This window comes from Esox lucius, chromosome 13 (assembly GCF_011004845.1).
Source record: "Esox lucius isolate fEsoLuc1 chromosome 13, fEsoLuc1.pri, whole genome shotgun sequence".
NCBI lineage: Eukaryota > Metazoa > Chordata > Actinopteri > Esociformes > Esocidae > Esox > Esox lucius.
In genome coordinates, this window is record NC_047581.1 from 24,495,844 (window position 1) to 24,511,029 (window position 15,186).

Here is a 15,186-nt window from a genome sequence, read left to right on the forward strand (position 1 = left end):
AGGAGCGCAAGGTCTCTAACACTTTGTAACACTAACAAGTCACATGACACTGGGGAGGGAAAATGACTAATTGGGCCCAATTTGGACATTTTCACTTAAAGGTGTATTCACTTTTGTTGCCAGTGGTTTAAACATTAATGGCTGTGTGTTGAGTTATTTTGAGGGGACAGCAAATTTACACTGTTATACAAGATGTACACACTACTTTATATTGTCGCAAACTGTCATTTCTTCAGTGTCACATGAAAAGATATAATCAAATATTTGAAAAAATGTGATGGGTGTACTCACTTTTGTGAGTTGGATCATTTTAGCGAGGTAAGTACGAGAAAGTCCATGTATTGCTTTTTAATGGATTTAATAAGTCTATATATTTTGTTTAATGCATAATGCAGATGCATAATGTTGGTTTAAATTTAAGGATATTATTATTTTGATCAGTTGGATTTATTTAGATCTTGAAACAACTGCTAGGGTCAAAAACTAAAGGGGCAATATGTAGAATTCACACTGTAATACCAGAAAATGTCCAGAATATTTTTGCAGTAATAGTGGAATGATAATGCTTTACAGTAATTGAATTTGGTGCATCCTAAAATTTTAAGTTTCTATTGGTAAGCAGAAGATGCACTGGCTTCTGTTGTCAAAGGGTCATTGACTGAGCTCAAATCAATGGAGTTGAGACCAGTCAGTGTTTAGCTGGATAAAGAGATGGGCTGTAGACCTGTCCATTACCTGGCAGAAATGTTTTTCTGCCAAGGTCCAGCAAAAAATGTCAATCTTCCTCTGGGGAATGTTTAGGTAAAAAAAAAAGTATTGACCACTCACAAGTCACTTTTGGAATTGTCTTAAAAAAATAAACACACACATTTCCAGAAATGTTTCATCAAACATAAAATAATGATTTTAAACTAAAATGACTGTGTGGGGTTTTAACCTATTTTAACACATTAATCCTTCATAGCCACCAGAAATATGCAATAAAACTCAATGTTAACCAAACAATTCACAGAAAATACTTGATGATGATGCAGTCTGGGACTTCTGTGTTTAAAAAGGTATTTTAAACTTCCCATTTTGGGCTAAATGTATGGTGTGTTGTTAACACAGTATGTACATGATCTGTAACTAGAATCACTATCATGCCTTAGTTATCCATGGAATTCCACATTGAAAAGCAAGTGTTTTTGATGACATGGGGCACAAGTCGGCCCACGTGACACAGACTCCAATTTTTGTGGACTGTTTTTGGCTCAACAGCACCACTTTTACAACCAGTGGCCAAAAATGACAGACAGCATCTATATTTACTTGAAACGTTCTACACGTGCCTTCATAAAATTCGAAATACAAACAACCTGTTACCAATTCAACTATATTCTCTTTTGTCATATTCAGCGTCTCTATGTAAGTACAGAAACATCTTTATGGTTTCGCAAAAAGGATGGGTAATACCAATGCTTACCTAAAAAGAGGTGACACTTCTACCTGCCATTTCCTTTCCTGCTGAGTCATTCCCAGTCGTCTCCTGCCTCTCTTGTCTCAATGGGCCTTTTGTTGCTCCCTACTGTTTATTGCTGGCCAACAATCAGCTTTAGAAAATGGCTGGGTTGTGCTCTCAGGTAAACTGCTGCAGTATGTGTGTTTGTGTGTGTGTGTGTGTGTGCGTGTGTGCATGTGTGTGTGGAGGGTTCACGCACTAATTATGAAGTGCTATTGATGGAAATGTTCTTATGACAATGCTGGAGTGTTAAAGGTGTGTTTGTGTCTGTGTCTGTCTGTATGTATGTGTGGCTAGGTGTTTTTTCCTGTTTCTGTTGTCAGATAGAATTTGGTTAATCCACACACAAAACAAAAATATATATTAGTTGACTCAATAATAAGATGTGCCAGTTTAAACACAAATGTGCAGTGTACTGTGTTGGGAAACCCTGGAACAGGTTATCCCTTTGTATGCTTGGCCAGCATCTCTCAAAGCCAAGTGTGGGACATTATTGAGCATGTTCTGCCCCCTTGTGGTTAGTATGTGGAAAATTGACTATTTGTGCCGTTGACAATATAGATACAGAATGTGTACGTTTTTCCAAAGGTTTTTTATTTCTGTTCGTTTTCAGATAATACGCATGGTAGGTTGCACTGGTTGTAACGAGTTTTAGATGTGACACTGATGAAGAGACACTGGTAAAATCGGTGAATAACTGAAATGCCGTTCATCAGACCCACTAATATGCTGCAATCTTAGAAAAGCATTGTTCAACAGATCAATATTTAATAAATCCTCAAGGGTAAGGCTGATCAACCAACAGTCAAATGTTGTATATGGCCTATAATTTGTTATCTCCCTATCTACGTCTGCCTGCCTATGTGTTTCTTTTTGTTGATCAACAGATTCCGTGAGTTTAAACTGAGTGTGTGAATAACTACCTACTTTTCAATGGGCGTAACTCTGTATGCTCATAGATGATACTACTGTGAGATATATAATGTATGTAATGTGATCATAAAAGCAAGTTATGTTACTGGTTACTTGGGTCCAAATGGTCTAATATTATTATATTATGACTGGAGAAAAATGTGACAGTTATTTGTATCGGCTATTCTGCTCCTATGTAGAGCAACGAGCTACATCTACACCGGTTTTTCGAAGAGCTGATCAATCAGTTGAAAGCTGCAGTCTCCTGACAGCTCTGTGCGCGCGGGTGCTTTACCCTCTACATGGGCGTGGTCGGTGTCCTGGATCAGGACCACCGCCAGCCCTAGCAACGCCAGGCAAGTGGAAAGGACACTTCACCCCGCATGTAATATGTATTGTTTTGTGCTGATTCATCACGCACAACTGATCTGGAAATTTCTGCTGGGTGTACCCCTTTGCCATGCTTATGTTTTCAAAGTATTGTAGGATAAACGTGCGTTCGGTTATTAAGTGACATTTATTCATTTCATGAGATATGCGCACATTGGGGATTTTGTAGAAATGCTTTGGTGTATGTGCCTCATCCTGTATTCAAAGACTGCGGTGCTCGGGCGTGAGTGGTGCACGCCTTCAGACTGCAATACAGCATTACTTTTTGACACACTAATTTCTGGCACACGTTGATACCATGCTTGGACTGCCGGGACAGCACAGGAACACTGCAATGACAGTGTTCAGTGGAATCGGATAATGTACATAGGAATTGTTTTACATCCGAAAAAGGCTGTAGGCTGTATGTTAATTAGATCCTATAATATATTCGTTGGCCTCAACATTTAATAGTGACATTATATTTGTTTCTAACTTAAATTAGACTACTATCGCCATTGTTATATATTTATAGTGTCAGTATTATACATGCCATAGGCCTCGTCTATTTTTGTCGCATATAAGTCGTCGTTTGATCTCTCCACGACCATAGGTTTAGCTTGTATGTACAGTAAAGATTACATTTCCTTTAAGAAAAGGATGAGTTGCCAGAAATACAAAGCGAGAAGCAACATTAGTGAATTCGTGTTCCCGGGAGAATAGCTCTTTTGCAGGAGCTTGCAGGTTTCCCTGTCCTGACTGCCGCCCCTGCGTCAAATGACGCTCGAGTTCCATCACTATAAAAGCACATGTCTTGGCCAGACATCACTCGCATCTCACTTTTCTCTGTTTCTCTCTCTCTCCCTCACTCCACACCCACACTCTCACACGGGGCAGTGAGAAAGGACTCAGCAAGCTAAAGTCAAGCTAGCATTCCACTTATTCACCTGCAAAGATGAGTTACTCTGGCGACGTCTACTCAAGCAGTTCCTATCGGAAGATCTTCGGAGATGCACCCCGAAACATCGGCCGCATGTCCGTGGGCACCAGCCCTTCTCGTCTTTCGAGTGGATACCGATCCAGCGCACACCGCAGTTATGGCTCTCCATCCATGCTCACATCTTCCAGCATCCGCAAAGTGGGTGCCGGGCGCATCTTCCAATCCTCCATGCCCGACTCCATGGACCTTACCCAGTCCACGGCAGTCACCAACGAGATGAAGATAATCCGTACCAACGAGAAGGAGCAACTCCAAGGCCTCAACGATCGCTTCGTCTCCTTCATTGAGAAGGTCCACAACCTGGAACAACAAAACAAGGTCCTGGAAGCAGAGGTGACCATGTTGCGCCAGCGCCACACCGAGCCTTCTCGCCTTCATGACCTATACGAGCAGGAGATCCGTGAGCTTAGGGCGCGCGTCGAGGAGCTTACGCACGAGAAAAGTCAGATGCACCTGGATTGTGTGCAGATGAACGAGACGCTAGAACGCGTGAAGGAAAAGCTGGACGAGGAGACTAGGCTCCGTGAAGAAGCGGAGGGCACTTTGAAGAGTTATCGCAAGGACGTGGATGACGCCACGCTGTCCCGACTTGAGCTGGAGAAGAAAGTCGAGTCGCTCCTGGATGAGATCGCCTTCCTCAGGAAAGTCCACGAGGAAGAGTTGCAGGAGCTGCAGGCTTCCCTGCAAGCCACACAGGTGCGGAACTTACCACTCATGACCCCTATGATTTGACTTATCCCCCTCCTCTTCCGCACACTTGAAATTAATGTAGTTGTATGGAAATGTTATGCTAGGTATGCAAATGGTAGCTTGTATTTCCTATGAGAAAAAGAGCAAAACAGCAGCAGATGGAAAAAAATGTACTCTAAAAATTTTATTTTGAGAGGTGTTATCGTATGGTAAAACCAGAATTGCGAGGGCTGACATTCAAATGAGTTCATTCGGTTCATCCATAGCACACACGCTGTCCTTGGTTCTGAACCCATTGAAAACTGCGCACTGCGATTGGTGGAAGCAGAATTTACAGCACTGCAGTTCAAGTTCTGCGTAAAACAGCGCCATGCAGTACTTTCCAGCGTCTCTGTCACTGTAAACGCAGTGCCTCAGACACAAAAACGGACATTGGACAGTCGCTATAGAAACGATGAGAGAAGTTGTATAACAGAAGTAATAGAAATGTTTGAAATGTTTATTGAAAATCTAGTTTGTGCATTCCGAAAGTGTGATGCAGTGTAAAGCGCAAGAGTGTGTGCTAATATGATAGGGAGTGAGAGAGAGAGAAAAGGGGGAGCGCGAGAGCATTGGGTTGATCGGGGTGCTCGAACTCCCACTGATGATGCAGCGAAATAGTAGCGCAATATCTAGGTGTGGTCGACAGAGCAAGCAGGATTGGACAGGGTCAACTTAGAACACCCAAAAACTCAATACAGATCAATGCATGCTCTGTTGCATTAACTTATTTCGTCTCATGATGTTCAGGAGCACTGTCACTCTAGTCCCATTCAATTAGTAAAAATATTTGACCAAATAAGGGAAACAAGTAATTTTTTTATATAGGATTCTACAGAATCCTTTGAATGTTTGCATCAAAGATTTATGTTTTCCCAGAAAGGGTTATTCATTAATCAAGGTCACAATTAAAAAGGATGGTAGCTTGTGGTGTTTTTAGATGCCATGGGATTGTGAATGCATCTTTGACTTCTATAAGATATTAATAGGCCTACTTTAACATTTTAAAATAAAGAAATACAAGTATGTACAAATTAATTTCCATCAACGCCCCAGATAACATTACTGAAAAGAGCATTCATTTTTAGTTTTTTCAGGGTGCTTTTCTTTTGCCCTACAGGAGATATAATATAATAGATATAACATGTAAGCAATTAGCGGTATCATCCAAAGTATTTTGCACAGAGAGCCCACATTCTGCACTCAATACACCAGCCCTGAACCTTCTACCCCTCTGATCACATCACCTAAGACTGACTGCTCATATGTCTACTATAAGCCCATTTTGAAATATGTAGTTTTAATTTCTGTAGCAATTATCAAACATTGTACCTATATTTAGTTAAATGAAAACAATACAATTTGGAAAGCTACAGCTGGATGATGCAAAAATATTCTATGATTTATTATTTGACAGAAAAAAAAAAATGAAATGCTGAAGCAAATCAGTTCCATGTTTGAACCCTTCCTTGTTCCCACTTTAGGTGTCAGTAGAGATGGACCTGAGGGACGGTAAGCCCGACCTGGCCGTGGCCCTGAAGGACATCCGGGCCCAGTACGAAGTGCTTTCAGCCAAGAACCAGAACCAGGCCGAGGAGTGGTACCGCTCTAAGTTTGCCAGTGTGAACGAGGCGGCTGCCCGCACCCAGGATCAAGTGAAGCAGAGCAGGGAAGAAATGAATGAGTACCGCAGGCAGGTGCAGGCCCGCACCCTGGAGATAGAAGCCCTCAGGGGCCACAACGAGGCTCTGGAGAGGCAGATGGCTGAGATGGAAGACCGCCACAGCAATGAGATTGGAGAGATGCAGGTATGGAGATCCTGAAAGGGTGGTACAGCGCAGCGATTGGGGAAGAACAGTATATTCCCTGTGTATTGTGTGGAATCATGTCCTAAGCAACAAGTGTGTCTCACGGATGGAATGTGAGACAGCTAGGATTTCAACAGAAATGATTATCTACATTAATGCAAGCCTGGTTTCAAGCCCTTTAGTCTATATGAGCAGTTTGTTGTATGTGAGGATATTAGTAGGATCCGGCGGCAGAGGCTTTGACCACTGGATGTCCCATGTTCGACATTTACCAGTACCCTACAAGAGTGCAATCTATCGCATCTAGTCAATATATATTTATTTGTTATTGTTTTAGTGTTAAATTTGTGGGATTTGGGAAAAAGAAAAGAAAGTAACTAAACCACATACAGCTGTCTTTTTGTAATTCAAGATTAAATAAAAAGACTATGGATTTATATTTCTGTTAATTGCCATAGCCACAGTAAGTTCCAGTAATATTGAGGAATTACTAGCTTTATAACCCTAATCATTACTAACATACACACTGATGTTTATTTGTCTTTTCAGGAGACCATCCAACAGCTTGAGTCTGCCCTGCGCAGCACCAAAGGAGAGATGTCCCGCCATCTCCGTGAGTACCAGGACCTGCTGAATGTAAAGATGGCCCTGGACATTGAAATTGCAGCTTACAGGTCAGTCAACATTAGATTGTGTGGGTTAACGTCAGATGGTTCAGTCAGAATCTCATTGGTCCAAATCATAGTGCCTCTACTATATACTATACTATATATACTATACTATGTAAATGCATTTTTCATATTTGAATTCCAAATCAGACAAATTATTGACCACATGACTGCTTTGAAATGCTTGAATTATTGAAATGTTGATACATTGCTGAATATAATCTCTCTTTCTTCTGATTTAGTTAGCAGTTTACTTGGCACACTTGATCCAAATCACAGTTATGTTTTAAAAGATGTGTCTGTGCATCTCCATCCCTCTCTTCAGGAAGCTCCTGGAAGGGGAAGAGTGCCGTCTGAGCACAGTTGGAGGAAATATCCTGCAGTCAGGCTACTCTGGCTACTCCTACTCGTCCGGCCGCTCCTATGCCCTGGGCTCTTCTGCCCCCTACAGGATGAGGGTTGCCAAGCCTGAGGAGCCAGAGGCCGAAGAGGAAGAGGAGGAGAAGGAGGAGGAAGAAGAGGAAAATGAGGAGGAGGGAGAGGATGGAGAGGAGAATGGGGATGAGAATGCAGAGGAAGAAGATGGAGATGAGGAGGAAGAGGAGGATGAAGACCAGAAGACGAAAGATGAGAAGAATGGCAAGGATGAAAAGGATGAAAAGGAAGAGAAGAAGGAAGAGAAGAAGGAAGAGAAGGGAAGTGCTGCCAGCAAGACCACTAAGAGTTAAACAGCTTGTGTCATCCATCATCAATGCCTTTCACACTGAATACAATCCACTCATTCACTCAAACAGATTCCCCATCACCTTATCTCTGTTTCACAAAGGCACTCACACACACCTCACATGCACGCACCTTCCACTCAGTTTCTCTGGGTATCGACAAGTAGCTATGGGATGGAAAACAGAAAGACATAGCTACACGGAGAGGGACAAGCTACTGGTGTGTTACCCTGACGGAAAGAATCAATTTTGCAAAATGTCCCTGAATCGGGGGCTCAGGATCCTCTGTCATGGTTTCACACCAGCACAGTGTGTGTGTGTTGTGAGCTGATGGCTGTCCTAATATCAAATCGCTACCCAACAGTACACGATACCACAGAGAACAGAGAGGAGGTGCTCAACATTACAGCAGTAAGCCACTCAGTCAGTAAGAGAATGCCTTAAAGCATGCATGATGTCAGACTAAGAGGTCAGGGATGATGTGGCCCAGCAAAGTCCGGTCTTTATGTGCCATTAATGATATGAAACTCATTGAAGAATGACTGTAATCTTGAAAGTAATAATAGAATCCTGGTAGTAGCACACAAACTATATGCACAGTTGTCTGGAGAATACAACTTTACCAACTTTTACCAGTCCAACTTTTAAGGTGCTATTTGATTTTTACCAAAAAAAAGTTGGAAAGGTCTAAAGAATTTCTTTTGAGAAAGTTCTCTGTAAATGTTTTCATGAATGTTAGCATGTACTATTGGGAAGACAGAAATACAGATCATAGCCTTGGGTGCAATAATGTATTTTGAGCTGCATATACAAACTGACTCATTGAATGCTCCTCACTCTCTCTTTCATTCACAGGAGAAAGATAAAGAATGTTCTGTTCATTGATTTCTTTTCCAACACTTTTCATCACCAGAAAATCATTTTCCCATTAGCCACCCCCCGTCTTTGTCAATGTGATTGTTATAGCACGGCAAATTAGCAACGTGGAGTCTAGATAGAAGCATATAAAATCCTATTTATTTGGGAGGGTACGATTTCAAAGGTAGTTGATAATTGCATTGTGCACCAACTTTTCTGTGTTCAGAAAGATACCTTCTCGGAATGGAAATCTTTAAAATGCTGCTTATTTAACCCATTATACACATTATATATTTGATGTAAAAAGCCCCCCTCTTGATTGATTCATTTTTCAGTTAATGGACATCCCCTGCCTTGCCCTTCCTGTCAACAGCCTGCTAACTCACTCCAAACCAGGGGAATTGAATTCCTGGTCCCCTCCTTTTCCGCAGAGCGTTCCAGGCCCTGTTTGTGTTCCTCAGCGGTGTTGTAGTGGTCTGTATCCATTCACCCTGAGGCCGGTGCTCCTTCATGCATAGTGCGCTACACAGGGCGTTGGTGCACTATAAAAGGAATAGGGCGCCATTTGACAAGCAGCCTGTCAGTCCTGCTGGCAGTACGCTTCGTTCCAGACAGTTAAAGGTGCCTGTTGCTGCTCTACTCGGGCAGCCAGGGACGGCAGCAGAGTGATGGACGGCCATCCTCTCTGACTACAGGACCACGTGGCAGCTGGTGCAGATGCCACTGAGGTCATGCTTGGTCACAAGTTGCATTAACACCAGTAAGGGCTAACATCGCGATATACACACCCATGGTGTTACAGGAAGTGTTTTTAGGGAAATAGATCATGCGTGGAAAATGAGCAGAGAGTACAGGACATTTTTCCCTGAGCATTTGGCCAATGTTCTCTAGGGTCAGTAGTAAAATGACCTGTCCTCCTGTGGGCATTTGTATAGTTTGACAGAATATGTAATGTTCATTTTTGAGACTGGCATGCACTATGGAAGGCCTAACACTTTTTCACTCCTGTTTCCTTTTCATGAGAAATGAATCAATCAACTTACATTGACTGCATGGCCTGATTATTGGAGCTTGAAAACAGGGAATGGGATAGATTTAGCTTGTTGAGTGTAAAAAATGCCTTAACCATGATCCAAACAATAAATAAAGTTTTCACTTGCATTTCCCACGTTTCCAAGGTGGTTCAGGAGCGATGACACTTTACAGACTGTATGTTCTGCTACTCTACTGTGACTGTACGTGCTGCTGCCTCATGCAGTCATATTCCTCCCCAAGCAAAATAAAGCCATTTATTAACCAACCATATGCATTTTCTTCAGTCATTTTACAAAACATCAAAGCTATACTACAGGGAGCTTATGCTTCTGACTGGGCACAGGTTAATCAGAATAAGCAGAACAAAAAAAAAAAAACATTTGTTGAAAGAGAACAAATAAATACATGGACCAATGGGTGTACCAATGCCACTACACTGATCTATTAACATGACATAGCAGACATTAATGGAAGTCATGCCACTGCATGCTTATAAGCTATTTTTCAACAACCCACTGACCTTACAGAAGTAGATAGATATCTAAACCTATAACAAAATATGAACTATCATGTCTTTGTTATGACAGATACAGTTATGACAAATCAGACCCCTTTACTTTCTCCACGTTTTGAATTGCAGATTTATAATTACACTTATGATTACATAAGAATATGTTGTAGAAAATCCTTTGGCGGAGATCACTGCTTTGTGGCTTCTCTACCAGCTTTTCATATTTGATTTCAGCAGTTTCTCCAGGTCTTCCTTGCAGATGTTCTTCAATTCTATCAGATAGAATGGGGAGTGTAGGTGAACTGGGATCTTCAGGTTTCCCCACAGATATTCAATTGGGTTAAAGTCTGGGCTTTGGGTGAACTACTCAAAGAAATTAACAGACTTGTCGCGAAGACACTCTTGCATTGTCGTGGCTGTTGGCACTGGGGTATTATCATGGAGAAAATTAATCTTTGCCCAAGTCTGAGGTCCTGTGCACTCTGGATCAGGTTTTCATCTTCTAGAGATCTCAAGGATGATAAAAAGAAACAGAATGCATTTGAGCTAAATTTTTAGTGTCATGGCAAAGGGTCTAAATATTATTTTATATATTTATATTCATTTTATATATATTTATTTTGTGCCAATTTATTGAAAATATATATATATATATAAAAATATATATATATATAAAAATTACAGACCTGTACATGCTTTGTAAGTAGGAAAACCTACAAAATCGGCAGTGCAAATACTTGTTCTCCCCACTGTATATATATATATATAATTTTTTTGTTTTCAATAAATTGGCACAAAATAAAACTGTGTTTTTGATTTGTCATTTTGGGATTTTGTGTGTTGACGAAGACAAAATGAATCTAAATTATAAATACAATTTTAAACACAACAAAATGTGGATAAGGTGAATGGGACTGAATACTTTCCAAAGGCACTCTATCTGGGTTAATGAACCAGCAATGACTATGTAAGATAGCACTGATGTGTTGTCATTTTAATGTAGACATTAGCCGTTATTACTGTGATTATGTGGGCCGAGAGGCCTCCAAACTACCCCACCAGGCTGTGTGATTTCAGTTAGCCCTCCAGCTTAGTTGGATGCATAGCAAATTACAAAATATTCCTCATTCAATGTGTACGTTTGGGCCCGAATGGAGAAGAATGCAGATGATATTTATCTGTCTGTCTGGTCAACTTCATAGGTAGTAATAGAGGAGCGTGGCCACCTGTACCCACTAGTAGGGTTTGTTACTCTCTGCACATGCACTCAGTTATACCGTTTGAGAAAACAGACATCAGCGCAGAAAAAGGCTATCATTAGCATTATGGACTAATCAATGAAACACCAAAAATAAGGCAGAGTAAGCCAGTGGAAATGTAAGACCATGATATCATGTGAACCATATGTTTGTATGTGTGTGTGTCCATGCAAATCTCTTCTTGAGCATTTAACTGCAAGTCAAGGTACAGAATAACTGATTCTCTGTCGTGGAGAGAGTTATGAGTTGGTACTTGGCTGGGCCACTGTGGTGAAAGAAAAAAGTCCAGAGATGTGTCATTCTAGAGTGGATTGCAATAGATGAGAAACACAAACACACACAGCACAATGCAGCATCGTATCCAGACAGATTTATTGAAAATAGTAGACCTGCCGGTGGTCTGTGGCTAAGATGTCCTTGATGTTTCTGATGGCCACACGGCTCGAGCTGATATAGGAAGATATGCCGTCAGCAGATCTGTTGTTCTGGAGATGCGTACATAATTGATCTGCATATTCCTCTCACAGCACTCCTGAGACCTGCAGTGATGAGGTCGTAAATCACGGCCTCAGCAATCAACAACCCACATTCCTCAAGCAACGTTGATGGCCCAATAATTACATTGCCTCTTTAAACTAAATAAAACTATGGTTACTGGCTGGCAGACAGAAAATTCTCTGACCTTGACACTGCTAATCCCTTTATCCCCAATCAGGTATAGTGAGACACTGGTCAGGAACTATACTCTTCACTATACTAAAGTAATAAACTTACTTCTTCACTATACTAATGTAATAAACTTACTTCTTCACTATACTAATGTAATAATACTAAGTCATCCTGCTAATCAGAGAGAAGATACCTCTGTGACAAGGATAAGCATTTTATCATTAATTAGGAACTATGCACTGGAAGCGACCTCGTAATAATAATTTATTGCTTTTGTAAGGAAAAATTGATTATAAAAGAATAATCTCAAAGTGCATGAAAAACAAAAAGAAAAAAAAAAATGCTAATACTAAATATTTAATAGAACTATCAGATAAAAATAAAATAATACACCTCAGGAAAAGATTTGAGACCACTGCACCTTTTTCTTTCCTTTCCAAAAAAGTTGAAAAGGAAAGTTCAATTTGCATATATATGTAATATATATACATAATGTATGTAATATAATGTATACATTAAACTATAATGATAATACAATAAACTAAAATCATAATACATTTTATTACATAATAATGTACAGTATATTTTTGATTAAAGGGAACGGCAGGCCAACCGATAGAGTTCTTAAGGCCTGCTTTAGAAGCCATGTCTGTCTGTGCAGCCCTGAGGCTGTCAGGAAAGGAGTTCCAGAGGTCAGATCCATTGTAAGAAAAGGTGCGGTCACTCATTTTTCTGAGCCAGGTTCTTGGTTCATTGAGCATATTGGCGTTGCTGGACCGTAGAGGGCGTGGAGGTTCATAGGTCAGATGAAAAGACAGGTTCCAAGCCCTTGATAGTTTTACTGACTAAAAGGATCATTTCCAAGTAAATTCTTTGAGGGACAGGAAGCCAATGAAAGTCAGCAAGGAGAGGTGGTATGTGGGCAGATTTATTTGATTGTCTCAGGATCCTTGCAGCACTGTTTTGGATGAGCTGTATTTTATTAATTGAATTTGCTGGCAGGCCCATTAGTACTGCATTCCCATAATCAATTCTAGAGAAAACAAATGAATGGATAAGCTTTTCTGCATTAGATAAGGTGAGAGGTCTTAGGCAAGACATTTTGTTAAGGTGAAGAAATTATGTTTTTCAGTATTATATGAGTATTAAAAGAGAGACTTTTAAAATAGGCCTGTAGTTTGAAAGGATGTCTAGGCCAAGGGATGTGTTGAGCAAGGGGGTGATGGCAGCCATCTTTAAAAGTGACAGTACCTGCCTAGTGTGCAGGGACTTGTTGGACAAACAAGTAACAAAATCAATGAGAGTGGCTGAGCATTTTTTGAATAGTGTAGAAGTGTGGAAGTTTTCATTTTTAATATGATTTCCAGCATAGTAGCAGGTGTCACCAGAGCAAAGTCAATCTGAAGATATTATAACTTTTATTCTAGTAATCAAGACAGTTTATCCAATGACGAATCCTGGTTTTGGCTTATCAAAAGGTCCAATGGATTTATTTACTTTTCATTAGCAGCACAGGCTACTGATGATGGAGAAAACAGCAGCTCCTTTGACAGTCAAAAAAGAAAATCAGCAAATTGAGGATCAAAACAACCTCTGTTGGTCCTTAATGTTCACTTTCTCTAAGAACCCTTCCATTCACTTCAGTTTCTCTAAATCAGTTTAATCCTGCTTGATCTGTACAGGAATAGTTTTCATTCATCTAGCAGTCCGCCGGCAGTGTCCCTTTCACACCCTTTCAGCCTCTGTCTCTCTCTGCCTCCCCCCTCTACCACTCTGTCTCTCTCTGTTTCCCAGGCACTCTTTTTCTACTGCTATATATAGACTTCTGCATTGCAGATGTCCCAGAGCCCAGCAGTTGTGTTGGAACTCTTGAGGAGCCACAGCTCAATTCTGCCACTTTGACATGCAGTACAGCAACACTGCACTGTGTCGGGCTGGGGCGGGGGGGACCCTGCCTCATGCATACGCAATATAGCATGACTGGGCACAGTCAGTACCACATTGGCAGCAACTTGGTTATGTGTAACGACATTTCAGACACGACAATGCAGTCCTAATCCAGGCAGTGAGTGTAATTACATGAAATGTATGACTATTTAAAAATATAAGGTATAAGATAACAAACAGTAACATTTTATGGAAATATTCTTAGTAACTCTGTGCTGAATTTTTTTTTACATTTTCTATTAGATAATAATTATGTAAAAATAAAAAATGTAGCACACTGACAACTCGGTAGATCTTATTAATTGAATGGTAAGTCACAATAACTGGGAAGCAGCTAGAGGATGGATATGTACCATACAGAGCACCCGAGGGAGAGATAGATTGAAGCAAAGTCCTGCATACATTCATTGCAACTGATTGATTTACCTCGTTCAACACTACAGAGGTCTTCGAGGAGTCATATACATCTCTATGCTCCAGCCTGGTTTACTGTGGTGACAGGTTCTCCATTGAGTATTCATGATGGTCCATGCACTGTCACACAACAGCACAGTGCTGAACAACATGTCTGTTCTGCTGGGAAGGGAGAGGCGCACATGCGGCCGGGGCGCCCGCCTCCAAACCAACCTGTCTACACTTGGACTTGGTTCAATACATTTGCAGGCCTTTGCTACCACATAGTGTCAGAAATTCAAATTGCAAAAAACATTTTCACTTCAAATGATGTCAGTGTTCAGCTGGAATACTGTACATATTAATGTATTGTACAACCCTTATTCCAAGAGTTTGGACGCTGCATAAAATGCAAATATTAACAGAATGCAATGATGTGCAAATAATTTATCCCTATATTCAATTGAAAATAGTACAAACATATCAAATGTTGAAAGAAATTATTGGTATAGTCAGCATTTTGTTTCGTATGGCTTTGTACTTCCCAATTCTGGATTTAAAGAAGGTATTTGTTTACTGCTTGGCTACCTGACACTGCGAAATGGTTTTAACACTTTTTTGTTTACATTTGTAGGGCATTAAAAGTATTTAAAAAGTATTAGAATTATGTTTCATTTAAGTACTCATTATGTTTAGTATTTCTATATATAATTTGCATGCAATAACAGCCTGATGTAGGCAACCCATTGACCCCACCAGATGCTGGGTATTTGGTGGTGCAACTTTGCCAGGCCTGACCTGCAGC

At 40.6% G+C, this 15,186-nt stretch overlaps 1 protein-coding gene across 1 annotated transcript; it reads left to right on the forward strand.

Annotated features, from left to right (window-relative positions):
- The first annotated feature begins 3,601 nt into the window (after positions 1-3,601).
- zgc:65851 (Filament_head and Filament domain-containing protein) lies at positions 3,602-9,868 on the forward strand. Its single transcript, XM_010876627.4, has 4 exons — positions 3,602-4,478; positions 5,996-6,319; positions 6,869-6,993; positions 7,313-9,868. Exons 1-4 carry the CDS (start codon positions 3,738-3,740, stop codon positions 7,713-7,715), a joined length of 1,593 nt encoding a protein of 530 aa, XP_010874929.1. The 5' UTR covers positions 3,602-3,737; the 3' UTR covers positions 7,716-9,868.
- The last annotated feature ends 5,318 nt before the right edge of the window (positions 9,869-15,186 follow it).